The 27,618-nt window shown below is 49.9% G+C and overlaps 1 protein-coding gene and 1 long non-coding RNA gene across 4 annotated transcripts; one reads left to right on the top strand and one right to left on the bottom strand.

Annotated features, from left to right (window-relative positions):
- The first annotated feature begins 1,870 nt into the window (after positions 1-1,870).
- On the top strand, positions 1,871-18,430 carry GRM6 (glutamate metabotropic receptor 6). 3 transcript variants are annotated; one of them, XM_086706021.1, is made up of 11 exons: positions 1,871-2,175; positions 2,530-3,047; positions 5,963-6,179; positions 6,375-6,510; positions 7,214-7,368; positions 8,493-8,633; positions 8,737-8,937; positions 11,533-11,678; positions 11,772-12,395; positions 14,926-15,237; positions 15,953-18,430. In XM_086706021.1, the coding sequence occupies exons 2-11, from the start codon at positions 2,541-2,543 to the stop codon at positions 16,148-16,150; spliced, it is 2,637 nt and encodes an 878-aa protein (XP_086562147.1). In that variant the 5' UTR covers positions 1,871-2,175; positions 2,530-2,540; the 3' UTR covers positions 16,151-18,430. The 3 variants fall into 3 exon arrangements, with proteins under 3 accessions (XP_086562147.1, XP_025780014.1, XP_086562151.1); XM_025924229.2 differs by lacking the exon at positions 1,871-2,175 and having other exon boundaries at positions 2,282-3,047; XM_086706025.1 differs by lacking the exons at positions 1,871-2,175; positions 2,530-3,047 and adding an exon at positions 4,791-5,732.
- Positions 18,431-26,127: 7,697 nt separating this feature from the next.
- LOC147584548 (uncharacterized) lies at positions 26,128-27,394 on the bottom strand. Its single transcript, XR_015250972.1, has 2 exons — positions 26,895-27,394; positions 26,128-26,858 (listed from the first exon to the last, which is right to left on the bottom strand). It is a non-coding gene; the product is annotated as an uncharacterized LOC147584548 (long non-coding RNA).
- Positions 27,395-27,618: the final 224 nt, after the last annotated feature.

Raw genomic sequence — 27,618 nt, 5'->3', positions numbered from 1 at the left:
CCCTGCTGTGTGGCCTTGGGGGAGTCACTGTACCTCTCTGGCTCCATTGTGTCATCTGTGCAAGGGGAGCAATGACCCTTTGCCACTGCATGGGGCTAAATTAATTACAATGGATTTTCCTTTCTTCCTCAAGCCTTGTTTCTTGGCCACCCCCTCCTAAGCCTCCTGTCTTCTGTTTTCTCTCCTAATGTTGGGGGGCCTCGGGCTCCGTCCTCACCCTCTGTCCACATCCTCTGCCCAGGTGAGCACATCATTCCATGGCTTTGGATACCACACTCACTGATGGCATCTCAGCTCTATCTCCCACCCTGGCTTCTTCCCTCAATTCCAGACTCATGAAATCCAACCAACTGAATGAGATTCTCGGCTTTCCTGTGTCCCAAACTGAATTCTTGATTTCTGCCTTCCACGGACCTGATCTGCCCCGGTCTGGGTCCTGACATTCTACTGCTACTCTGAATGCTACTGCCTCCTCCCAGGTGCTCCAGCCGTGACGCCTTCATCTTCCTCACCCTCAGAGCCAGTTCTTGCCCATGCCTGGAGCCCATCCACTCCCCTTCCCTTCCACCCCCAGCGGCCTGGCCACAGACCCTCTCACCTCCCTCTGCACCACCGTGAGGGCTCTGTCCCAATTACTGATGGTCTATCCTGCACTCTGGAGCCAGTGGGATGCTCTGACCCTGTGATTCCAGAAGCTGCTTTGTGACACCTGCTGTGGCCTGGTCTGTCCCGTTCTCAGCAGAGAAGGGCTGTGAGGGACTGTGTGAGCCTGGCCCAGCCACCACAAACACCCAGTTTGTATTGACCTTTGCAGCGTCAAGTTTGGGGCCTGTCACCAGCGAAGTGCTCCATCCTTCCCGAGTTATAAAATGGGTAAAGGCAGAGCCAGATCCAGGCCTCCTGACTCCCAGCCTCCCGCCAAGAAGAGGTGCCTGGACAGCTCCAGGCAGGGCCCTTGGATGTGGTGGGGGAAGGGAGAAGGGTGACAAGGCCTCTGCTCATTCCCTCTGTCAGCTTTGCCCAAATCCCTGTATCCCCAAAGCCTAATCCACCCTGACTAATGGAGCCCAAGCCGGCTCAAGCCCCAGGGGATGAGCCTGCAAATCCCTGGGGCTAGGAGCTTACCACCTGTCCCCAGCCTGCCCTCTGCTCTCTCTCTCTCTGGATCAGAGAGCCAGATCCGGGGCCTCAGACAGGGATGATGGTAAAAGTATATTGAGGCTAAAACCCCCTCACCTTGGCCCTCAACCATGAGATGGGGAAATTCAGGTACAGAGAGCCTCACACCATGTGTGCGTCACTGCTTCAGACCCCAGAGCCCAGGAAGGCTTTGGACATGACCAAAAGAACAGGTCTTTAGGGTTCCTCCATCAGATGCAAGAGGTTGGGACAGGAGCTGCCGGGCTAGCTGGTGCTGTCCCCGACCCCCATCCAAGGCAGAGGCAGTGTGGGCTTGTAGTTTTATACCAACCTGAGTGCAAATCCTGATGCTGACCCACACCAAGTGTGTGACCTTGGATGAGTCACCTAATTCCTTGAGGTTTCTATTTTCCCATCTGCCTAATGGGGCTGATGGTAAAAGTCTTTGTCAGGTGGTTGTGTGTGTGTTAAGCAGAGGTCTTGCTAATGTTAAAGGTCTGCTTGCTGGTGGTCCCTTCGTGACCAGTCGTGTTCTTGCTCATTCAGCTCCTTCTCCCTTCACTCCCAAGTGTACTGCAGGGTTTGGGGGAGTGACTTAGGCAGCTGGAGCCAAGGCACTGGAGGCTAGGAAAGAGAGGAAGAGAGGGACAAAGAAAGAAAGAGAAATTGACTGAGACAGGGAAGAGAGAAGGCGGGGGAAGGGGTTGGGGCAGCAGGGGGAGAAGAGAGCCTGAGACAGAGACAGAGAAACAAACAAAAAAAAGAGACAGAGAAGGACAGTGTGTGTGTCAGGGACAGCCAGAGAGAGGATGGGGTGAGACACACATCCAAAGAGAGGAAAGAAGCAAACCCAGGGAGTAGTAGAGGAAGGGAAAGGAGATGTAGAGAGAGGCAATTCTGTGCACACCCCATACACAGGAGGGGTCTCCACCCTCAGGGCGGCCTCATCCCTTCCCCAGAATCCTTAAATCCTCTCTCACTCTGGGCCCTGTGCATCTGTCACAGCCCTGTCCTGACCAACAGCGGTTGGCACAGGTGAGTGTGGCTAGGGAGGATGCCTAGTTGTGCGCTGGGGCTGGGTCCCTGAGGAACAGAGGCCCAGGGCTGTCTGGGAGGGGCACGCTGGCTCGGTGGAGACAGCGGTCGGGCGGGGGGACGCGTGTGATAAGATTCAGAGGGTGTGAGAGCGCGGTGGAGACCTGGGAGGGCTGGGCGAATTGATAGCTCATTTCTTCCCCAACCCGCTCAGCCAACATTTATTGCGCGCCTCCCCTCTCCCCAGCACCCGGAACTCCTTCCCCTTCCCCGCGACCCGGGGTTCTCCCTCTGCCTAGCGCTCAGAGCGTTCCCCTGTTCTGTTCCCCTCCCCGCCCTGTCCTCCTCCCGCAGCTGGACAGCGGATGGCCAGGCCGGGGAGCGCCCGGGAGCCGCCGCTCCTGGCGCTGCTGCCGCCGCTGTTGGTGCTGGTACAAGCGGGCGCGGCGGGCGCGGCGGGCTCGGTGCGCCTGGCGGGCGGCCTCACGCTGGGCGGCCTGTTCCCGGTGCACGCGCGGGGCGCTGCGGGCAGGGCGTGCGGGCAGCTGAAGAAGGAGCAGGGCGTGCACCGGCTGGAGGCCATGCTGTACGCGCTGGACCGCGTGAACGCCGACCCTGAGCTGCTGCCCGGCGTGCGCCTGGGCGCGCGGCTGCTCGACACCTGCTCTCGGGACACGTACGCGCTGGAGCAGGCGCTGACCTTCGTGCAGGCGCTGATCCAGGGCCGCGGCGACGGCGACGAGGGGGCAGTGCGCTGCCCCGGAGGCGTCCCTCCGCTGCGCGCCGCGCCCCCCGAGCGGGTCGTGGCTGTCGTCGGCGCGTCGGCCAGCTCCGTCTCCATCATGGTCGCCAATGTGCTGCGCCTGTTTGCGGTGAGGGCACTCTCTCGCGTCCTCGTCCCGTCCCCGCCCTCTGGGTGGCTGAAGTCTAGTCTCCTGGCAGAAATCACTCAAATTCACAAAGATCACCCGCTGCTTCAAAGAAACCCTGCCCTGGGAGCCAGAAGGAAGCCCGAGCCAGATCAACCCAACCCGTCGACCCTTCCTTGTCTGCTCAGGTGCCCTGCCAGCGCTGCCACCTGCACACACAGCCCTTTGTGTGAATTAAGGAAACCTACCTTCTGGGCGGTGAAGCCTGCCTCTTCCCACAGCGGGATGCAGCCTTTGCCTGGAGACCCAATTGATTAGAGCAGGGCCCCCTGGAGTTTAGCCTCATCTTGCTTGGATGTCCTTGTTTGGGGCACATATTGCACAACCTTGTGTGGTGGTCCCGCCCCCGGCCCTGGGGACAGGGCCCTCCTCCGGTGGGGTCACCAGGACATGACCCTGGCAACTCCGCGGGGTAGGGGAGGGTGGTGGTGAGTAGTTCCCTCATCTTGAGGGAACTGTCTTAAGTGCGGGGCAGCCCCTTCCCTGCAGCCTGGGGGACAGTGAGTGAGGGGAAGGGCATAAGAATAAGGGACTAGGGGGCCTTTGGCATTAGAGCGTGGGGGTTTTCAGTAGAAGTCATTCACTGGGGTTCTGTGGGGGAGGGGTGTCTCTGTCCCTCCATCTTTATGTGAAGAAAGGAAGGCTTTGCTTCCTTCTGGCTGGGGGAGGGGACTTCAATGTCTTGAGAGTTTCTCTGAGGCAAGGCCTCTGTTTCTACCATGCTGGGTAGAGGTTTTATGTGGGTCCCCCTCCATCATCTGCATCCATGTAATCCCCCCACCCCTGTTCCCACTGGATGTCAGTGTTGTCATACAGACACAGCTTCTAGTAGGCACCAAGAGAAGTTCTGTGGCTCCCTGGGATGTGTGTGTGTGTGTGTGTGTGTGTGTGTGTGTGTGTGGTGGATGGAGGGCGGGGTAGTAGTGAGGAGAGTCTCTGTCTCACCCGACTGCCCATGTCTGTCTGTGTTTATAGCTCTGTCCCCTGCCCTGCTTGGAGCTCTGGTTTCTGTCCCTTTCCCTGTGTCTGCCCCTCTAGGCTGAGTGCAGAGATCTCAGACTCAAGGGCCTTCAAGGGCCAGGTTGGGGCGTAGATGGGTGAAGCAGGACCCCATAAGCCCAGGGCCCACTGCTGCCAGCTCAGCCCCAGACTAAGGTAGCACCCTGCACCCCCACACCATGTTAAACACTACTTACCAATTCAAAAATTAAACGCTTAAAGACACTGGTGCATGAATGGCAACCAGGGAACAGATTTGGTTCCCTGAGGGGCTGTTTTGCAATTCCTGTTCCAGGAGCAGAGACGGAGTTCAGGCCATATTTGTATTACTGTGCTGTCAGGCATTTTATTTTATTTTATTTTATTTAACTTTTTATGCTTATTTATATTTGAGAGAGAGAAAGTGTGTGTGTGTGTGTGTGTGTGTGTGTGTGTGTGTGTGTGAGCAGGGGAGGGGCAGGGAGAAAGACAGACACAGAATCTGAAGCAGGCTCCAGGCTCTGAGTTGTCAGCACAGAGCCCGATGTGGAGGCTCAAACTCATGAACTGGGAGATCATGACCTGAGCTGAAGTCAGATGGTCAACCGACAGCCACTCAGATGCCCCTATTTTATTTTATTTTTAAATGTTTGTTTATTTTGAAAGAGAGAGAGAGAGAGAGAGAGAGAAAGTAGGGGAGGGGCAGAGAGAGAGACAGAGACAGAGAATCCCAAGAGTAGGCCCTGAGCTGTCAGCACAGAGCCAGATGAGAGGCTCGAATCCACGAACCGCAGGATCAAGACCTGAGCTGAAACAAAGAATTGGATGCCTAACCAACTGAACCACCCAGGCGCCCCAGCAGTCAGGCATTTTAGATTAATTTCTCTCAGGAGGTTCAACCTGTACGAGGAGATTGTTCTCAAGATTAAGCTTTAGTGTCTCGAGTGCCCAGAGTATCTACAGCATCCACGAACTGCCCTCGTCCTTCTGTCTCCTTTTTCTCTGACATTCCCTCTTTCTTTGTGGTTCTTCTTATTTTTCTTTTTCTGTCTCCCTGTCACTCTCTTCCTTCTTCCTCCTTCTGTCTTTCCTTCTCTCTCCCTCCTGCTCTTCGCACACTGTCTCCACACTCTACACTTTCTGTCCTGCTTCAGACATCCCTGTCTCCCCTAGACCAGTCTGGCCCACCCCTGCCAGAACTTTCCCTGTCTTCTGACCTTCACCAGCTCCCACTTCAGCCCTCTTCTCTAGTTAGCCTCCATCGTCCTGATTTCCTCAGCCTTCCCCTATCATTCTCCACTCTCCTCCCACCCTTGCTATTCACGCCCCCCCTTCTCCTGGATCAGCTCAGCCCATAATCCCAGCGGTCGATCACTCTAATGCACAGAGATAAACCCAACTCCAAGCAGTCCCCTCCAGAAAACCAGACACAGCTTTGAATCAAATAATCCCTTCCTAGCCCCCCTGCCTGCTCTGACCCTGCTTGGGGGTGCCGCTCCCCTACACAGATTGCCCCTTTGTGTGAATTAGGAAAATATGCTGTCCCCTAGGGATGACAGGAGCCCCATTCCCCTCTCAGATGCAGCCTGGATCAGCTACAGGATGGACTTGAGTCCCCACTCCACCTTTGCCTGGACACATCCTGCGCCAGTGTGTATGGTGCCCTGCCCTCTTCCTCAGACCCTCATACCTCCCATATTCCATCAGACCACTTCTCAAAATGCAGAGATTTTCCCACGCCTGAGGCGTCTCCATGCAGCTATTCCAACCCTAATCCTGAACTTCCATGCCCCCACCTGTGTCCTGGATCCCTGTTGCCCTCCCTCCCCATAGGGTCACTGACCCTCCCTCCATAACCCAGATGTCCTTCCCCATTCCAGATACCCCAGATCAGCTACGCGTCCACAGCCCCTGAGCTCAGCGACTCCACACGCTATGACTTCTTCTCCCGAGTCGTGCCACCTGACTCCTACCAGGCCCAGGCCATGGTGGACATCGTGAGGGCGCTGGGATGGAACTACGTGTCCACACTGGCCTCCGAGGGCAACTATGGCGAGAGTGGGGTTGAGGCCTTTGTGCAGATCTCCCGGGAGGCTGGTGAGCTGGGTGTGGGGGTACCAGGGGTGAGCCAGGGCCATCAGACATGGTGGGGAGCATGGATGGTGCCCCTGTGGGCAGGTGCCCCTTTCCTTTGGAGGACCCTGTCCCTGCCACAATCATGCACAGTGGCGGCCCCAGTGGGTTGGGTGAGTGGGTGGAACAAAAGGTGACTTTGGCATCCCCGACACCCAGGGGGGGTCTGTATTGCCCAGTCCATCAAGATTCCCAGGGAACCAAAGCCAGGAGAATTCAACAAGGTGATCAAGAGACTAATGGAGACGCCCAATGCCCGGGGCATCATCATCTTTGCCAACGAGGATGACATCAGGTGGGACAGTGGGCACATTCCATCACCATGTTTATTAGAGGCTCTCCTCGAAGGCCCTGCTCCCTCTTCCTACATATCCTCCAGCCTTGCGCATCCTCCCTTCCTCCTCCTCCCTCTCTCCTTGACTGCCCCCCCCCACCTTCCTGCCCTTACACATTTTTCCTGCTGCCATTTCCCTGTCTGGTGCCTCCCAGAAACGAACCAGGCCTGTTCTGGGTGGAGATGCTCCAAGACTAGCCAAGGGAAACACACAAAAACGCCTGTCTGTTCTTATCATCCAAAATAGGGGAGAGACCCGTGGGCAGATCTAAGTGCAGAAAATGAGCTGTCAGGCAAGGAGCCCCGGGAGGCAGTTCAGGGGGTATCAGCAGGTGGCCATGGACTCTGCCCTGAGGCCTGTGTGGCTCAGAGCCAGCAGAGGGCTCCGCAAGAAACGGGAGGCCCCTCTTCCAGGCAGTGTGAAGTGGGCTGAATGCACAGAACAAGAGGGCAGGCCTGGGGCCAGAGCCTGCCTGCAACCTTGACTACCTGAGAAGCCAAGGGCAGGTGTCCTAAACCCCAGACACCCCATTTTTCCTGATAAATGAGGGTCTGCTGAGTGGTTTGGAAGGGGATAGAAGAAGAGAGAAGAACAGGAAGTGCCCAGAGGTAAGTTGGAGGAGGATCGCAGGCCCTCACTCACCCCTCGCCCCATTCCTACCAGGAGGGTACTGGAGGCCGCACGCCAGGCCAACCTGACGGGTCACTTCCTATGGGTCGGCTCCGACAGCTGGGGAGCCAAGACCTCACCCATCCTGAACCTGGAGGATGTGGCCGTGGGGGCCATCACCATCCTGCCCAAAAGGGCTTCCATAGATGGTGAGTGCAGTGATGCTGTCCCCCACGGTATCCCCTGCCCCTGCTTGTCCTTCCCCACGGACCCCTCTTTGTGGTGGTGGTGACGGGGGGGGGGGACTCATTTTCTCCACCTGTAAAATTGCATCCTGATTCATGTCCCATCTGGGATTCCCAAACTCTAGGATTCTGAGATTCTGTGAATACCTCCCTCCGGACAGTGTTTGAGTTGGCAAAGGAGGAAAAGCCCACCCCACTGCACAGGGTGAAGAATTAGTTTTGCTCTTTCTGTTTTTGTTTTAATTCAATGCCTACATTCCTGGTGTTGCTGGTTCCTCAAAAGGCACACCAATTTGAGGGCTGGGGAAGAGGGAGCAAGGCCGAGGATGGCAACATATTGTCCTATTGGTCAGAGGATGAAGCCTGCCTCCCCTCCCTTCTTCCACCATACCACCTGTGAATGTCTGGAACAATCCAGCAGAGATGTTCCCTTTATAACAGGATTGATCGTTTTCCCAAAGACTGACCTGAAGGCACCTTCATGAGGTGCTACAGGGCTATTTTATGAAGAACAGAAACTTGTAAAGGCTGAGAGCCTTAACTTTTGGGGACTCAGAGCCTCTTGTGGGTGTACACCCACCCTCACACTTTTTCTTTCCCTTAGAGTGCATTTGGTTGCATTTGACAAATTAGGATGAGAGCAGTTTTAGCAATAAAGGCACTTCGTCACAAGACAAGACGTCTGAAAGTAGGCCACTTCAGGTTTGGGCCAGTGAGTTAATGACATTCTCAAAGTCCTGAGCTCTATCCCCACTTCTGTTCCACCATCCTCCATGGTTGCTATGTGCCTTGGTGACTGAGGTGTCTTAATAATCACAAAGTGTCTGCTGAAGCTCCACCCATCACACCTTCACAGTAGCATCCTAACCGGGAAAGAAGGAGCAGCCTCAAAGTCTTTCATGCAGTGAGGCTCTGAGTTTACAACGGGACGCAAATTCTACCCTGGAGCCCCCAGATCGCTCTGAAGTCACTGGCCAGAAGTCAGTCATGTGGCCAGTCCTAGCTGCGAAGTGAGCAAGTGGTGAAGGGACACAGAAGAATCATGTCTGATTCAGATGGTTGCCATCCTCCTCTCTCCCCACTCTCAGGATTTGACCAGTACTTCATGACCCGCTCCCTGGAGAACAACCGCCGGAACATCTGGTTTGCCGAGTTCTGGGAAGAGAATTTCAACTGCAAACTCATTAGCTCAGGTACCCAGTCCGACGACTCCGCCCGCAAATGCACAGGTGAGAGCTGCCCGGGGTGGCAAGGGGAGGTGAGGGAGAAAGTGGGAGGCCAGGTGGGATGCCGGGGGTCCAGGCACACTTCCTCCGGGCATCCCTAGGACAGGTGAGGAACGCATCGGCCGGGACTCTACCTACGAGCAGGAGGGGAAGGTGCAGTTTGTGATCGATGCTGTCTACGCCATTGCCCACGCCCTCCACAGCATGCACCAGGCACTCTGCCCGGGGCTCACGGGCCTGTGCCCCGCGATGGAGACCACCGATGGGCGGATGCTGCTGCAGTATATTCGAGCTGTCCGCTTCAATGGTGAGTGGGAGCCAGATCTCCTAACAACAGGGAAGGGAAACCCCCGGGGTTGGATTTCTCTGCGGGACCTAGGTTGACTGGGCATCAAAGGGATGAGAGAGGCAGGATGGTATGGTGGGGGCACCTGGAACTGAGAGCTGGAAACTTAAGCCAAATTCTGGAACCAATTTTTAACACTCATCCCCAGGCTTCAGTACCCCTTGGCCCAAGTTGCGAAATTCAGGTGTTGGGGAACTTTTTCTGTGACCCCTTCCTGCCTGGAACCCTCAGCGGGACACATGCAACTCTCCCCTCCATTGCACAGAGTTCGGGGACATCTGGACTCTGGGCCTGTGTGGGGCACAGTGCAGACTGTGCAAAGGCACTGTGTACAGTGTGGACAGGCTGCCCATTCTGAGTCTTAAGCTTGCAAAGGCCACCCCAGCTAAGCTCTGTGCCACGGGAGCACAAGGTGCAAGTCTGATGTGTCCTCTGGTACCAGCAGAGGGCCTGGCACATAGGCAGGGCTCAGAATAAGGTCTTCTGAAAAGGCCCAAATGGACCCAAGCTGCCCTCATGGTTTGTGCAAAGAGATATACTTCTTAGTCAATTACTATTCTTTTTTTTTTTTTTTAATGTTTATTTTTGAGAGAGACAGAGTGTGAGCAGGGCAGGGGCAGAGAAAGAGAGAGACACAGAATCCAAAGCAGGTTCCAGGCTCTGAACTATCAGCACAGAGGCCAACGCGCGGGCTCACAAACTGTGAGATCATGACCTGAGCCTAAGTCGGATGCTCAACTGACTGAGCCACCCAGGTGCCCCCAGTTACTATTCTTTATAAAATTAAAAAGTGTTCTTCCACCAACTACCGAATACCTTCTTTCTGCTAAGCTCTCTGATAAATGGCACAACTTACTATCATTACAGACCAGCTCTACAAGCTGGTAGAATGGGCTTCCAAAAGAAATAAAGCCAAGGGGCACCTGGGTGGCTCAGTCAGTTAAGCGGCCGACTCTTGGTTTTGGCTCAGGTCGTGATCTCACGGTTTGTGAGGTTGAGTCCTGCATTGGGCTCTGTACTGACAGCACGGAGCCTGCTTGGGATTCTCTCTCTCCCTCTCTGTCTCTCTGCCCTCCCCTCATGCTGTCTCTGTCTTTCTCAAAAATAAATAAGTAAACTTTTAAAAAATCATTAAAAGAAATAAAAGCTGATTGTTCAAATCAGTACAAATCTCATGCCAACACTCAGACCTTTGTACAAGTCTTGAACCCATCATTTTGCCTGGCTTGTTAAAGCTCTTTCTTTTTTCTTTTTCTTATTTGAAGTTTATTTATGCATTTCGAGAGAGACAGAGAGAGCAAGTGGGAGGGGGGCAGAGAGAGGGAGAGAGAGAATCCCAAGCAGGCTCCACCTTGTCAGTGCAGAGCCCGATGTGGGGCTCAAACTCAAGAAACGTGAGATCATGACCTGAGCTGAAACCAAGAGTCGGCCGCTTAACCGACTGAGCCACCCAGGTGTCCCTTTCATTCTTCTTTTTAAATTGTGGTTATCATATACATGGTGTAATACAGACCATCTTAACCATCTTTAAGGGTACAGCTTAGTCGTGTACACTGTGCAGCAATCATTCTCCAGAACTTCTTTTTATCTTAAGACTGAAATTCTGTCCCCATTAAAGAACAGCTCCTCCTCACCCTCCCCCAGCCTCTGGCCACCTCCATTCAACATTCTGTCTCTATGATTTTGCCTCCTCTAGGTACATCCCGCAAGACGAATCATGCAGTATTTGGCCTTTCGTGTGACTGGCTCACTGCACTTAGTATAATGTCCTTAAGGTTCATCCATGTCATAGCTATGTGCCAGAACGCCCTTCCTTTCTAAGGCTGAATAATGTCCTTGCATGAATAGACATTTTGTTGATTCATTCAGCCCCCAGTGAACAACGTTTGTGTGTCCACCTTTTGGTTACTGTGAACAAAGCTGCCGTGAACACGGGTGGATAGATAGGTCTTGGAGGCCCTGCATTCACTTCTTTGGGGCATATACCCAGAAGTGGAGTTGCTGGGGATGTGATAATTCTGTGTTTAGTTTTTCAAGGAACTGCCACACTTTTTTTTTCACAGTGATGGCACCATTCTACATCTGCACCAGCAAAATACATCAGGGTTCCAATTTTTCCACATCCTCACTGAGTCTCGTTATTTTCTGGTGTGTGAAAAGTGGCCATGCTAATGGGTGTGAGGAGGTATCTCATTGTAGTTTTGTTTTAATGTTTGTTTATTTTTGAGAGAGAGACAGAGAGTGAGTGAGTGAGCATGAGTGGGGAAGGGGCAGAGAGAGGGAGACACAGAATCCAAAGCAGGCTCTGGGCTCTGAGCTATCAGCACACAGCCTGAGGCAGGGCTTGAACTCACCAACTGTAAGATCATGACCTGAGCCAAAGTCCAGTGCTTAAACGACTGAGCTGTCCAGATGCTCCTGTTATTATAGATTTTGAGTTGCATTTCCCTGATGACACTGAGCATCTTTGCACATGACTTCTTTAACCTGGCTGGGCCTTGGGCATCTCCGGGATGAGCTGGGGGACCAGCTGAGGATGATGGGCTCTCCCTCTAGGCAGCGCGGGGACCCCGGTGATGTTCAACGAGAACGGGGATGCGCCCGGGCGTTATGACATCTTCCAGTACCAGGCGGCCAACGGCAGTGCGGGCAGCGGCGGCTACCAGGCCGTGGGCCAGTGGGCAGAGACTCTCAGGCTGGACGTAAGTGGGCACAGACACGCCGACGGGAGGCGCAGGGGCCCGGGCCCACCGTCCCCAAATGCAGTCCCAGGCTCGCGTCTCCTGTGCCGGCAGGTGGAAGCTCTCCAGTGGTCGGGAGACCCCCGCGAGGTGCCTGCGTCCCAGTGCAGCCTCCCCTGTGGGCCCGGTGAGCGGAAAAAGATGGTGAAGGGCGTCCCCTGCTGCTGGCACTGCGAGGCCTGTGACGGGTACCGCTTCCAGGTGGACGAGTTCACGTGCGAGGCCTGCCCCGGGGACATGCGGCCCACGCGCAACCACACGGGCTGCCGCCCCACGCCCGTCGTGCGCCTGACCTGGTCCTCGCCCTGGGCCGCGCCGCCACTCCTGCTGGCCGTGCTGGGCAGCATGGCCACCACCACCGTGGTGGCCACCTTTGTGCGGCACAACGACACGCCGATCGTCCGAGCCTCGGGCCGCGAGCTCAGTTATGTGCTGCTCACCGGCATCTTCCTCATCTACGCCATCACCTTCCTCATGGTGGCCGAGCCCGGCGCGGCAGTGTGCGCCGGCCGCAGGCTCTTCCTCGGCCTGGGCACCACGCTCAGCTACTCGGCCTTGCTCACCAAGACCAACCGCATCTACCGCATCTTCGAGCAGGGGAAGCGCTCCGTCACGCCGCCGCCCTTCATCAGCCCCACCTCGCAGCTCGTCATCACCTTCAGCCTCACCTCCGTGCAGGTGGGTCTTGGGAATCCCAGGGCCACTCGGTGGGCGCATTGCGCCTGCACTGGCGGGCTTGTCCAACACTCCAAAAACTCAGGTGATCACGCTTCTATTTTGGCTCCTATGTCAAAATTAAGGGGGGGGGGGGTGGAGGGGAAGGCTACAAGAGACAGGGCCCTACTGTTTTACTTATATGCAGAACTCATTTCAGAGCAGCCAGTCCCCGGGGCTCTGTCCTTAAGAGAGAAAATGGTCCTTAAGCTGGGTAGTGCGAGCATCCAGCAACGTTTCTGTAAAAACAATGAGATTATTTTCTGTACACTGAACAAACTCTTCCACAATTTGGCTCCCATATAAAAATAAGCCAAAGAGCTATGTGACAGTTTTCTCAAGCAAAAAAAAAAAAAAAAAAAAAATCTGTTTCCATAAAGGAAGTTCCTGTTTGTTGCCCAGTCACCAGGGTAACCTGGATGAGAGGCATAGGCTCCAGCAATGGCACTATGGATTGGGTCGTCCAGCTCCATAAATGGCAGGGATTTCATGCTGTATGTGCAGCAAAAGCAGAGGACCTTCAGGGTTTTCTCTAAGATAGTAACATTATAACAGCAGAAATTACTCTCATGAGCTGGAAGGCACTGGATATTTTCTGTGCAAAGGGTATTGAGAGATGGGTGTGTGTGACGCTGTGATATTGTACAGCCAGCCCAGTTCTCAGGGCTAGGTGGAAGGCCTATGGTCAGCCTGCTTTTGACATGACACGCTCTCCACTCCAGGCAAGCCCTTCTCCCTACCTAGTTCTGCATATACCACCTTCATTCCCACCCACAGGCAATTCTCCATGACTGAAAAGTGTTGCCATCTTCCTAAAGATAGCAGGGGCCGAGCGTCCCCTGTCAGGGCCAGAATGGCAATGCCCAGCACATCCTGACTTCTTACCTTCCTGCTTCCCTCCTTGAAATCCCTGTGGTGCCCCTTTCCCCAGGATAGAGATACTTAGACTACATTTAGTACCTCCTGGTTCATCTGCGGACCCACCTTTCCAGAGGTCCTGGACCCTTTCAAAGAGGCATACTTTCAATTTTACTAGGTTATTTACCAATCTGGTGGACATGAAGTGGTATCTCATTGTTTTAATTTGCATTTACTTAATTACTAGTGGAGCTGGCCTTTGGAGTTTCCTCTTCTGTGATGTGCCTGTTCCTACACTTTGCACATTTTCTATTATTTTGTAGGAGGTTTTTTTTGTTTTTGTTTGTTTGTTTTTTACATGTACCAGATGCTTGTTCCTTCTCAATTACATGTGTTGCAAAATTGGTGGGATCCATTTTGGTTGCTGCTTCTGTGTATCACAGGCCTTGGGTATTAGTTTCTCACAGGCAACTTTTCCCCCCTACCTAGAGCCTTGTTATAAGAGGAGCCTTCATGCTGCTTTCCTGGACATTGGGTGGGGTGTTATTAGTCCCTTGTTTATGGAGCTACTGCCTTTGGGAGAATCACAAAAAAGTTCTCCTTCTGGATGTACAAATTAATAAAAAGCATCCCTTCTTGGGGCACCTGGGTGGCTCAGCAGTTGAGCTTCCGACTTTGGCTCAGGTCATGATCTCAGTTTGTGAGTTTGAGCCCCACATCAGGCTCTGTGCTGACAGCTCAGAGCCTGGAGCCTGCTTTGGATTCTGTTTCTCCTTCTCTCTGCCCCTCCCCTGCTCTCTCTCTCTCTCTCTCTCTCTCAAAATAAATAAATAAACTTTTTAAAAAATAAAATAAAAAAAAAGCATCCCTTCTTCCAGGATCACAGAGCTCTGCTCTAGGGACATAGTATGGCACCGGAGTGTTGGCTGGATTTCAGCCCCACCTACCCCCCTCCTACACACATACATCAGGCAGTCTTGTGCAGTGAACAATCTGCATGCACGGACGGGGCAGCCTTTCCAGCGTCCTGCCTCTATGCAGGTGTCTTAGTTCCTGTTCCCCAGTTTCTCTTGGCTCAAGGTCATGTCTCCTGTCACTGTGAGGGAATTGCTATTCCATCCCCCCCCCCCGTTAGTGCTTGTGTTCGACTTTGATAACCTCCCAGGCCACCTGGCATCAGCTCACATTCTTACCAGTGTCTGTTTAAGTGCGTCATTCTGAGCTTCACCATGCATCTGCACATGATTTCATCACATTATGTTCAACAGTTCTCTGGAGCTGGAGAAGGAAGGGGGTCCTCAAGAACTAGGTTTGCCATGTTGCTAGACAGGATCAAGCTCGTGTTTTCACATCTACAGAATGGAGATGGTTACTGCCTACCTGGAGGGCTGTGAGGAGACAAGATCTCTGCTGAGTCTGGGGGCATCCATGGGGCATGCACCGGCTCCTCCCCCAAGGTAGAATGGAGAAGATATGTGTAGGGTCACAATTCCAGGGCCTCTGCCTGCTGTCACTGTGGCTCTTGGGCCTGAGCATCCCACTCAGTAGGCCAGAAGCCTGGAGGCAACCCTAACCTGCCAGACATGGGTGGATGGCTAGGCTGGGTGTGTCCCTGATACGGTGTCGGCTCCTGCAGGTGGTGGGAGTAATGGCATGGCTGGGGGCCCAGCCCCCACACAGCGTGATTGACTACGAAGAGCAACGGACCGTGGACCCAGAGCAGGCCAGAGGGGTGCTCAAGTGCGACATGTCAGATCTGTCCCTCATCGGCTGCCTGGGCTACAGCCTCCTGCTCATGGTCACATGCACAGTGTATGCCATCAAGGCCCGCGGTGTGCCCGAGACCTTCAATGAGGCCAAGCCCATCGGCTTTACCATGTACACCACCTGCATCATCTGGCTAGCTTTTGTGCCTATCTTCTTTGGTACCGCCCAGTCAGCTGAGAAGGTAATCTGGGGTCTCCTGTTGCTTTCACTGCCTCCTCTGTTTCTTGCCTGTCCAAGGAGGGGCTCAATTGTCCCAAGAGCTGGACCACCCATCTGAATGATTGCTTGTTGGCTGATTCATTCATGTACATACTCATTCACTCATTTGTCAGTGTCGCTGCTGGCTCAGTGAGTTCTGTCTCCCTTCATTTGTTCATCCATGCTTCTATCCATCCACTAACTTGTTTCTATTCAATTACTTCTTCATATACTTCAAACCTGTCAATCCATTAATCTGTCAGTCCATTTGCTTGATCATTATTCAGTCATTTATTTGTGCACAGAGTAGAACATTTGCTTATTCACCCGTCAATCATCTGTTTGCCCACTTGCTCTCTTATTCAATCTCTGTTCATTGGTTTGTTCATTTGAAAACATATTCACTCATTCATTAACATGCTCTAACCCTTTTCAGGCATAGGGACCATTTCCCCAGGTGTCACTCGCTGTGAATGAACCCTTCACTTCCCTTGGTCACTTGTCCATTTGGTGCCGTGTCACTCATCCTCCATCCTGTCTCTATTGGATCCATGTCATGACCACCACTTCTTCATGCCACAGGGCCTTTGTTCGTATGTTGTCTTTTCCATTCACCCGATGAACACGGACTCATGTGGGGGGGTGGGGTGGGAGAGAACAGGGCTGAGTCCCACCCGGTCCCTTCCTCCATGACTCAGATCTACATCCAAACCACCACACTGACTGTGTCCTTGAGCCTGAGTGCATCAGTGTCCCTCGGCATGCTCTATGTGCCCAAGACCTACGTCATCCTGTTCCACCCGGAGCAGAATGTGCAGAAGCGGAAGCGAAGCCTCAAGGCGACCTCCACAGTGGCAGCCCCACCCAAGGGTGAGGACACGGAGGCCCCCAAGTAGTGAGTGGGGGATGAGTGGGATGGTTGCTCCCTCTCTTCTGCTCTTTTCTTTCCCTTGCTTCACCATGGAAGCTGTGAAAAGTCCAGGTCTGCAGTGAGCAGTTGGAGGCAGGGAGTCCACAAAGCCCATGCCCACTGGGATGGGGCTGGACTCCAGAAAGATCTGGACCCACACACCACACGTCATCCCTGCTTTTCTGTGCCTGTGGGCACCATATATCCTTGCTGCAGACCAGACTTTCTACTCATGGAGGGAAACAGCCACCATGAAGATTCTACTCTAGGGAGTGACTGAACTTATGCTCCCTGGTCTGAGTTCGAAGAGCATGATGAAGCCCCAGGCTTGGCCCAGCGTGAGTGAGATTTCTACCCACTTAGCCAGCAAAACCCGGGGATTGGGCAGTGTGCAAGAATGTGTAGATCTCACTGTGGAAATACAGGGCTGGATGCAGGGAGGAGCAGTTTCCACAAGAGACCCTGGGGGTCTGGGTTCCGGACTGAGTAACTCAGGCTTGGCAATGAGGGATGGAACCTTGGGTCAGAGCCCAGAGAGCGAGAATGCGATGTGAGAGTGAGAACTGAGACGTACCCCATGAGGTTACATGTGTTGAGGTCTTTTTCTCAGAACCTTCGCCCCTGGGATCTGGGGCATGTCACACTTAGGAGTATAGCTTTTTGCCTTTCCCATGCATATGCCCTCAAATGACCCCCAAACCCTCGTGTGGTGTTAGTGGTGTGAGAATAAAACAACAGGGTGGTGGTTGCCCTCTTCTGATGCCTGTGAGAGATTGTGGTCAGGAGCCTCAGGCTGGGGCCAGTGACAGAGAGCTGTGTCCATGGTGACGATTAATTCCAGGTAGACATCTTAGGATGAATATTGAAACTTTTCTCTCCCAATATTTACTGGGAGGTCCCTTTTGAAAGGCAAACACAGGGCATGGGAGGGAAATGCTTGGACATCAGATGCATGGACATTCATTTTTCAGTTTTTTTTGTTTTTTTTTTTTTTTTACCAAAAGTTTGGTTTCAGTTGTGGAATTGTATTTCCCTGTGGCACGATTTAAATTTGTTAAATTGACTCTTTTCATTTATCAGTTTGAATTCTCTAGTAGCTGATGTCTGGAACCGATTCTGAAGATCAACCCCACTTCATACAACAAAAAAGACTGTTTCCTACACTGAGTCTCTGTTGTGTACTAAATTGTGACCTTGGGACTAGGTCTGATTCCTTAAATTAAATTAATAGGCCTTCTCCACAAAGTAACATTTTTGGTGTACAGATTCTCCATCCTCACGTTTTTGCATTCCTATGGTCTCTCCACCATGTGAAATAGGAAGTTTTATTTATCTCTCAGTGCTTTCCAAAATTCACTATCTCATCGGGCTTCCTTCCTGTGTGGATTTTCTTTCGTATAACGTGATGAGGTGTGTTTTCTTGCTGAAGGCTTTTGCACACTAGTGGTTTTATGGGGTTTTCCTCCTATATGAACTCACAGAGAGTCAGTGAGCTCTGATATCCAAAGGCAGGTGTCGCTGTGTGTTTTTCCCAGTGTTTCTCCCTGATGTACAATTCCTGTTGACTTCTAGTTGAAAACGTTTCCATATATATATATTTTTACATAGTTGTGGTTTTCCCCACTCAGCGCTCTGTGACTTGGAGTTTGGATGATTTCTTCCCAGAAATTTTCTAAATTTAGAAGATTTTCCTCCAGTGTGAAGCTTCTGCCTTAGAGTCCTGGCTTCCTACTGAAGACTTTCACACAGTCCCCACACTCATTCATACCCATCTCTCTGGTATAAATGGTGTGAAAGCTTTGTTACACAGCAGGTTCTGGTACCTTCTTACAGGAATCTCACATTCAGTCCATGTGTAGATGACTTCCAAGCATGTGCCATTTTGTGTGCGGTGTGATTACTAAAGGTGTTGTTACATGTGGCACGCTTGTGAGGTTCCTCTCCTTTATGAATTCTTTAATGTATTACAAAGTTTTGACTCCCAGAAGAAGGCTTTTCTTCAGTGTGTACATACGATTTCTGTCTTTGATCATTCAAACATTTGATGTTCAGTGGGGGGCTGACAACTTCCTGAAGGTTTCCCCATGCTATGTACATGCATAGTTTTGCCTTCTCTGAGGTTCAATCAGTTGAAACCTTTTAAAAAGGTTTGTTGTTGTTGTTGTTGTTGTTGTTGTTTTCAAATTTCTGGAATTTATAAGGCATTCTGTCTGTGTTGTTTCTTTTATGCTGAATAAAAACTGGGCTATATTTGTAGGCTTTCTCATATTCGTTGCCCTTGAATGATTTCTCCCCCATATGAATTATGTGTTCCAGTGAAAATGGGGCTCTGGATTGGAGGCTTTCCCACATTATAATCACAATATTTTTCTCCACTACAAGTTCTCTAAAGCAGAGGAAGATTACATTTTGATAAAAACTTTTACTCACCTATTCATAAGGTTATCACCTGTGTCCAATGTATTGAGATTTGTATAAGCAGGCCCTCTCTTATATTAACTATATTCTTTTTAAAAATTTTTAAATGTTTATTTATTTTAGAGAGAGAAAGAGAGACAGAGAGAGAGAGAGAGAGAGAGAGAGCAAGTGGGGGAGGGGCAGAGAGAGAGAAAGAGAGAGACTGAGAGAGACAGAATCTATAGCAGGTTCCAGGCTCTGAGTTGTCAGCACAGAGCCCAACGCAGGGCTTGAACCCACGAACCATGAGATCACAACCTGAGCTGGTCAGATGCCTAACCGACTGAGCCACCTAGACGCTCCTAATGTCTTTTCACTGGTGTGAAAGGGCCTTAAGGAGGGAAACAAGCTGCCCCTGACACTGTAGACTTCTTTCAGTTGGCTTTCACATCTAGAAATTGTACAGTGTCAAGGTTCAGACTTCTTTTGGATACATCTATTACATTTACTATATAGCTTTGTTGCATTTATTAACATTCTGTGCTCTTTGGAAAAGTCCCACCAATTCATTTACATTCATTGTCTCTCACTCAGTGACTTCTTGTTGAATAACTTTCCCCAAAAGTCTGACTTGGGTTCTCTGCTGCTTTTTTATGTAGTTACCAATTTGCAAGACTCCCCTAAACTGGAATAAAATGCACAATTCCAGTGAATCTTTCCACCATGATTTTATAGAATGACACCTCTTCAGAAATATTCTGTTATATTGACACCTTTTTTTTTTCTAAATATGAAAAGCTCCCAAGTGTAAATATTTTCCATCTCTGGGCCTTGAGGAAGGAAACACGCTGCAGTGTGGACAGCTACAGAAGGCTGGGAGTTTCAGAGATGACCTTTCAGCCTGTGGAGCAAAAGGTGGGAACCAAGAAGGAAACGGCTCTGAGAGGGGAAAGGCTGAGGGAAGACTTGGATGGGAAAGGCAGTTGAGGGTGTAGAGAGGCAGATTAGCAAAGGGACTGGGTTTAGACACTCTAAGCCTCATTGCTTCATTCATGGATTCCTGTGAAGGGATACTAACTAGTCTCTGCTTGCTGTATCTTTCTCCTCCATCCTACACACCAATATCAAAATCACCATTTTGGGACACCAGCTCCCTACATTTATAGGAACGTTGCTATGGGCCCTGCCCTCTCCCAGCACATATATCTGCCTGCGATTCATGCTCATATTCGCCTGAAGACTCAGAAACGGAAATAGCGGGAAGGGCACAGGAGTCTGCCCCCACCTGCTGTTCACTGATATAATCTGGCAGACTAAGTATTATGAGGTTATTCTACCAGGGCTCTTGAATATTGAATTTACCCTTAGCATCAACTTCTGAGTTGTTGTTGTTGTTGTTTTTTTCTATTCTGATTTGCCAGAGAGGGACATTTTCCACAGTCCACAGACTTTGTCTTGCCCCTGACACTGTAGACTTCTTTCAGTCAGCTGTCACATCTAGAAATTGTACAGTGTCAAGGTTCAGACTTCTTTTTTAAAAATTTTTTTTAAATGTTTATTTTTGAGAGAGAGAGTGTGAGAGCAGAGGAGGGGCAGAGACAGAGGGAGACACAGAATTTGAAGCAGGCTCCAGGCTCTGAGCTGTCAGCAGTCAGCACAGAACCCGATGAGGGGCTCGAACCCACGAACTGCAAGATCATGACCTGAGCTGAAGTCGGACACTCAACCGACTGAGCCACCCAGGTGCCCCAAGACTTCTTGAGATCAATCCCAGCTCTGCCACTTACTAGATGGGTGACCTTGCACAAGATGATTAGCCTCTCCCACAGTCACTGACAGCCAGTGTCCTTAATGACCCCTGTAGCCATGCCCAAATCATTGACCTCGTTTACCTGTGCTGACCCTCCCTGCCCTACCAGTCACTGCCCATGCAGACTCCACTCATTAAACAAACCCCTCAGCTGATCAATCCCAAGACCCCATCTCAGATTCCCCTAAATAGCACACCTTCTTCAAGACAGCTCTCTAGAGAAATCTGTACTGTATTTCCCTCATAAAAATACGAACTCTTCAACCAGCGCCTGGTGACAGATTTAGGTTTCTTCTAAGTCCGAGGGTTTTTTTTGGGGGGGGAGGGGAAGGCAGGGAGTCTTTTTTACATTAAACAATAACTTCCTTTGAACTGTCCATGTGAAAATAAAGAACCATAGTTTCGAAGAAATAATAATAAAGTAACTTGCTTACTATGGTTGAGAAACTGAAGATAAGTTTTGAAAATATCTTCTGTGAAGGGGATCACACTATAAAATGTGCTGATGCATCTTGAATGGAATAAAAGATGTGCTTTAGTTTTGACATGCAGTATATGGTCTCAGCTTTCTGCCAGTGGGAATGCTGCATTTTGTACATATTTTTGTTCTACGAGGTCAAGTTTGTTAACCATGCTGTTCAATTCTTTTATATTATACTGACTTTTCATTCAATGACTTAAGAAAAAAAAACCAGAAAAATGGCTAAAAGCCCATCATCACAAGGACATATGGACACACCCTTAAACAGGACATAGCAATACCTCTTAAGCTCTACTCAGAGATGCTGGTTAGACTAGTTGAACAGTGAAGGAAAAGGATATGTACAAAGGACTGAAATACATCCTTAAAATTTTGGTCTAAAAGGTAAGATGTTGAGATGCCTGGGTGGCTCAGTCAGTTGAGCATCCGACTCTTGATTTCAGCTCAGGTCATGATCCCAGGGTCATGGGATTGAGCCCCGCATCAGGCTCTGCACTGAGCATTGAGCCTGCTTAGGATTCTCTCTCTCTCTCTCTCTCTCTCTCTCTCTCTCTCTCTCTCTCTTTCACACACACACACACACACACACACACACACACACACACACTCTGCCCCTCTCCTTTGCTCTCTCTCTCTCTCTCTCTCTCTCTCTCTCTGTGTGTCTCAAAAAATAATAATAATAGCATTTAAAATAAATAAAAGGTTAGGTGTAAGGAAGGACTCTTTAAATCTTCATTAAAATAGAAAACTTTGAAAAGTTAATTGACATTCTTCCAAGCATTAAAATCAAGTTCTAATTTATCCTCTTGAGTGAAGTGAAAGAAAATAAGATTTTGAGATAAGAAATTGCGTTAGAAAAATATCAATTTTATTGACTGGGTCAATCCATATTTTTAGAAGTCATATTAGTATCAAGCTATAATAATTTCAAGTACTGGTTCATAGATCATAGACCATAATTTCTTGACCTTTTGGCTAAGATCAAGTGTAAAGATCATAGATAGACCAATGGGACAGAGTGGCCAGAAAAAGACCAAACTATGTGTGAAATGTGGTAAAAGATAAAGCTAGCATCTGAAAGCAGCAGGGGGAAAGATGGCTTAGTTAATAAATGGTGTTGTGACACTTGGATAGCCATCTGGAAAAAATTAAATTGGCCCTGTGATCTCACATAGGGAGAAAACCTATATACATCCATTTTTAAAAACCAACAAACCTATAATTAGGGCTACAGTGGCTCTTAAGTGTATGAGAAGAAGCCCAATCTGCTTCATAGTAAGAAAACTGTGCTCTTAGTTATAAAGATGAGTAAATGCCAGGAGCACGGTGACCACAGTCAATACTGTTTTGTATAGTTGGAACTTCCTATGAGGGTAGAGCATTAATATTCTCACCATAACATCAGCAGCAAAATGGTGATTATGTGAGGTGAAAGTAACGAACCTTATTGTGGTAATCATGTTGCAATGCATACATGTATCAAATGGCACACCTATGCATGCAGTGCCTGGGTGGCTCAGTTGGTTAAGCCTCTGACTTCAGCTCAGGTCATGATCTTGAGATTCATGAGTTTGAGCCCTGCATCAGGCTCTATGCTGACAGCTCAGACCTGGAGACAGCTTCTGTGTCTCCCTCTCTCTCACTGTCCCCTGCTCACACTGTCTCTCAAAATGAATAAATGTTAAAAAAAAATTTTTTTAAACTTGTACACCCATGCAGTTATATGTCAGTGATATCTCAATAAAACTGGGCAGGGTCGGGGGGGGGGGGACCACTCAGGCACTTTTTTTTGAATGATTATTTTTGAAAGAGGATCCAAAGCAGGCTCTGTGCTGACAGCAGTGAGCCTGATGTCCACAAACCACGAGATTGGTCTGAGCTGAAGTGGGATGCTCATCCAACTGAGCCACTCAGATGCCCCTCAGACACTTTTTCAAAATCACACTGAGCAAAGATCAAATAGCTAATATTCTGTGCTAGCCAGGTGTGGGGTACAGACCCAGCCGTGACAGCAGGTGCTGTGCACGCTAGTACAACCTCCACGGAGGGCAAGACGACACTGCTTTCCTAAAATAAAAACTGCATGCACCCTTTGAATCAAGTAACCCACTTCAGGGAGATTTTTCTACAGATAGATATACTTGCCAAAGTTTGAAATGGCGTCCATCCAAGGACATTATTGGCAGCATTTTTGCTGTAACAAAACCACCTCTCTGCACCTCAGCTTGGGACCACTGACTTAAATGTATTATGGTCCATCCATACAATGGAATATGTGGCAGCCGTTACAAAGTTCTATATGAACTACAGGAACTGCAGTGAAAAGATCTTTGAGATAGGTTGTTAAATAAAAGTAGCAAAATGCAGAACAAAGTTATCTCCTTTGCTACCAACTGTGTTTAGAAAGGGGGAGCAATTTACCTGCAGTGTTTGTCTGGAAGGACACAGAGTTTGGTAACTGGTGTTGGCTCTGGGAGGAAACTGGTGGGGGGATAGATATGGTAGAAGGCAGTTACTTTTCACTGTGCAGGCTTTTGAGGTTTGTACCATGTGCTACCAAAACCAAAATAAAACCCCCAAAACCACACACATTTAATCACCAAAATAGTTTGGTATCTACTGGATATCACTCACAGGATAAAGCAACCACAACCACCTCACTTCCCTTCTTCTCTCCAACACTTACACACAGGGTAACTAGCTGAGTACATAGCTGACCATGTATCATTGGGAATAGAAGTGCCCTTTATAACCCAAACACTGACGGAAGTCATTTCACTTTAAAGTGGTGTCATACCTGCTATGGGTTTCAGCAAGTATTTGTTGGAAAGGGTGGGGATCACTTGTTTATTAATCTAACACACATTTGTTGACACCGCTATGTGCTGAGGTGGGTGCTGGACCAAATCCTTGACACTGTGCTCACAGCCTAGTTAGGGAACTGCACACACAAATGAGTCTGGGGTGCCAGGAGCTATGGGGGGGCATGTTTCTGCAGAGTAAGGTGGGGGAGATAGATGAGGCTGGAGACTCATCTATCACACCAGTTTGGCTCTTCACACTCTTCACACCAGTTTGGCTGTGAAGGGTCCTGAAGGCCTTGCTTTCCATTGTTGGCCAAGGGGAGCCACTGAAGGGTTTTACTACACAGGTGAGTGCCATGTCTGGATCTGTGGAGTGGACAAAGTCACTGGTGGCTGGAGTGGGAGGTGGCCTGGAGGGGACCAGACAGATGGTGAAGGAGTCTGGAGCAATTCACCAGGGGAATCCTGACATAGCCTCGCCTATAAATATTTATAACCTATTATTTCCTATCACAATGGCTAGAAATGGTGACATCAGGCAACAGTGAGGCAATGCTGTACCTTGGTCAAAGTATATTGCTGAAATAAATTAGCAATTGAACCTTATGTGGTTAAACAGTTTTTTCCAACTTTGGAATTTCTTAGTCACTGCAAGGAAAATTGGGAAAGAACAAACTAACTGGAAACTTTTCCAATATTTATGCTCTGGTAGAATTTATATATCAATGGCAACTATGTGTAGCTTCAAAGTTTGAAGTATGAAACCTGACACCTGTTAATAGCTGTTTGGAGTATTTAGAAGCTCACTGCACTGGCTGATCAGGGCCTGGTCCTACCTCTTCCTAAGGAAGCCCATCTTGCTAACTCCTGATTCTGGGCTCTACCCACGCTTGCTTTTTTTTTTAAGTTTATTTATTTATTTTGCGAGAGAGAGCACAAGCAGTGGGGGACAGAGAGAGAGGGAGACAGAATACCAAGCAGGCTCTGCACTGTCAGCGTGAAGCCCAATGCAGGGCTCAGTCTCATGAACCATGAGATCAAGACCTGAGCAGAAATCAAGAGTCAGACACTTAACCCACTGAGCCCCCCCAGGTGCCCCTCCACCCACACCTTCTTAAAGGCTCTTAACCAGCCCCAGCTAGTTCCTACCTCTGAGCTACACAGTCCACTGCTGGAATGTTCAAACCTCTTTGCATGTCTCACTCAACTATGCTTTGTGTCTCTTGTTGATTAATTCTAGTGAGGCCTGATGCACCCACACAATCTACAGCAGGGCCTCTCAGGCTCTTTCATAGTACCCCATCTGTTTATATACTCATCCCACATATGATTATTTTGCTAACTATTTGTTTTCATTTTGTAAAACATGTCTTCTGTATTAATTTTTTTCCTAAACATTTATTTTTGAGAGAGAGCGTAAGCAGGGAAGGGGCAGAAAGAAAGGGAGACAGGGAATCTGAAAGGGAGACAGGCTCCAGGCTCCAAGCTGTCAGCACAGAGCCCGACATGGGGCTCAAACTCAGAAATGGTGAGATCATGATCTGAGCCAAAGTCGGGCGCTTAACTGACTGAGCCACCCGGGTGCCCCTGTCTTCTGTATTTAAAGCGGTAACTAGAAGCATGTATAACCACCATGTACTATGCTTGGCAGAAACTATTAATGGCTATTGCTCTGTTTCTCTGGCTGCCAGCCTTGGCTTTCTGCTTTTGGAATACCTCCAGAAGGGCGTTCCTAGTGATCACTCATTTGGCCTGCATCCAGGACCTGCCATGGTTATCAGGCTGTGCCCATGAGATGTCCCAGGGCAGATGCTTGTTTGTGAAACCACGGTTCTTGCTCTTAGGTTGGAGGAGTGCCCTGAACCCCTTTCCACCTTCCAGTCCAGGGCGGAAGAAAGGTCTTCTCCTGGAAGTGGGCATGGAAGACCATGCTTGAGCCACTGTTGCAAGACCGGGGACTTGCTACACTTGCTCCCTAGCCTTCCACTGGTCAACAACCACAACAGCCCCACCAGGACTCTGGAGCCAAGAAGAACTCTAGGGTGGGCTAGAATGCTTCCAGGAAGAAGGGGGCTGAGTGCAGCAGGTAGGCGGGGTGTCCTAGAGCTACACTGCCTGACTCAAGTCCTTGAATCATGGTACTAGCTGTGCAAACTCGACACATTTTTAAACCTCTTTGTTCAACTTCAAGTGGGGATGAGGCAGTCTCACCTAATTGTGAGGATTAAGTGAGTTAATATACACAGAGTACTTACAATAGTACCTGGCATGAGGTACATTCTCAAATGTCAACTGTCATCCCCGGTGACTGGGAATCTTTATATTCCACAGCCTGAACACTACGGTCTCTGGGGCCAGAAAGGTTTGGATGGTCACTGTGGGAACTAGGACCAGACCGGCCATACGAATATAAAAACACTCAGAAGCACTACTTTCTGGCCACGTCTTAGTAGATAACCACACAACACAAATGCAGTTTGTACCTCTTAGAACACTGTGTATTTTTCTCATTTATTTTCAGAAAGACATGTTCTATGGCAACAGTTTTTAAGAATGGTGAGGGGCGGTAGACAGGGCAGCACACAGAATGGGGAAGAACACTCCCCAACGACCAAATCCTGGCACTTGCCAAGGATGACCATTATGAACACAACGGAGACGTTTGTGGGTGACGGGAAACAATCAAACCTTGTGTTTTCTCCTCCCTTCATGAACTGGTATAAAAATACTAAAAGCAAAAATATTACCAAAAATATATTTGGCAGGAGCTGAGGTGAGCCAGGAAGCTGGGACCCCTCCTACTGTGGGCTAGAGCAGGGTGGAGTGTTTTGTTTCTACATTGCCTTGCTGGCTAATCCAGTAGGACAGAGTACCAAGGAGATAAGGCAGGAAAGGAGAGGAATGAAGACAGCTGGAGGCTATCTATGCACTCTTAGACTAAATTCATGTTTAAAGGAATTAAGTTGCTTTCTCAACCAAAGACACATGCAGTTAGGGCTGTTTTGTTCCAAGACTCCAAGGCTCAGGCACAGTAACCTGGAAGCCTGAATCTGCTGAGAAGCAAGGTCCCATTCCCTCTAGAAGCAGTTGCTGCGTATGGAGGAAAGCAACGTCTTGGGCAGACACTGCTAACGGAACTAGGCCAACTCAGGTGAGGAGGGAGAACCCAGATGCAAAATCTACGAGCTGGAGACAGGAAGACCTGATAAGAAAGCATTCGAGCTGGAGACAGGAAGACCTGATAAGAAAGCATTCGGGGAGTTTCAAAGGGGAAATCAGAGATTATTTCCCAAGAGCTGGCAGTTTCAGGGGTTGTTCACAGGAGCCCAGGACAGTGAAGAATTTAACACCTAGGTGCTAATCCTCTTAAAAACACTCCCTCTGGGCAGAGTGGAACTGGCACTTCCACAGTAGGCCAGGAGAGCTCTGACGTGGGAGGTGGGATCTAGGTCTGCTTCTCTGACTCCTCTCTTTCTATAGTCCAGGCGAGGGTGTGGGGAGACTGGCTCATTCATTACCTTTCGATGGCACAGTCATGGGTGTGCTGGGAAGTCTGAGCACTAAGTAGGGCAGGGAGTAATCTCAGATCTAGGGCCTTTACGCTGCACAGATTCCGGTGCAGGAACAGCAGTTGGAGCCATCACTGGAAGGAATGAGGCGCTTAACAGGCAGCAGGTCTTGGCCCTGACTCAGCTGCAGGCACGTGACAAGTGGCAGAAGCTCTCATTAAGAACACACGAAATGGGGGCGCCTGGGTGGCGCAGTCGGTTAAGCGTCCGACTTCAGCCAGGTCACGATCTCGCGGTCCGTGAGCTCGAGCCCCGCGTCAGGCTCTGGGCTGATGGCTCAGAGCCTGGAACCTGTTTCCGATTCTGTGTCTCCCTCTCTCTCTGCCCCTCCCCCGTTCATGCTCTGTCTCTCTCTGTCCCAAAAATAAATAAATGTTGAAAAAAAAAAATTAA

The sequence above is a fragment of the Puma concolor genome, chromosome A1 (genome assembly GCF_028749965.1).
Source record: "Puma concolor isolate L17-30 chromosome A1, mPumCon1.1.hap2, whole genome shotgun sequence".
Lineage (NCBI taxonomy): Eukaryota > Metazoa > Chordata > Mammalia > Carnivora > Felidae > Puma > Puma concolor.
The sequence above is the reverse complement of the archived record's forward strand: the minus strand, read 5'-3'. Positions and strand labels throughout refer to the sequence as shown.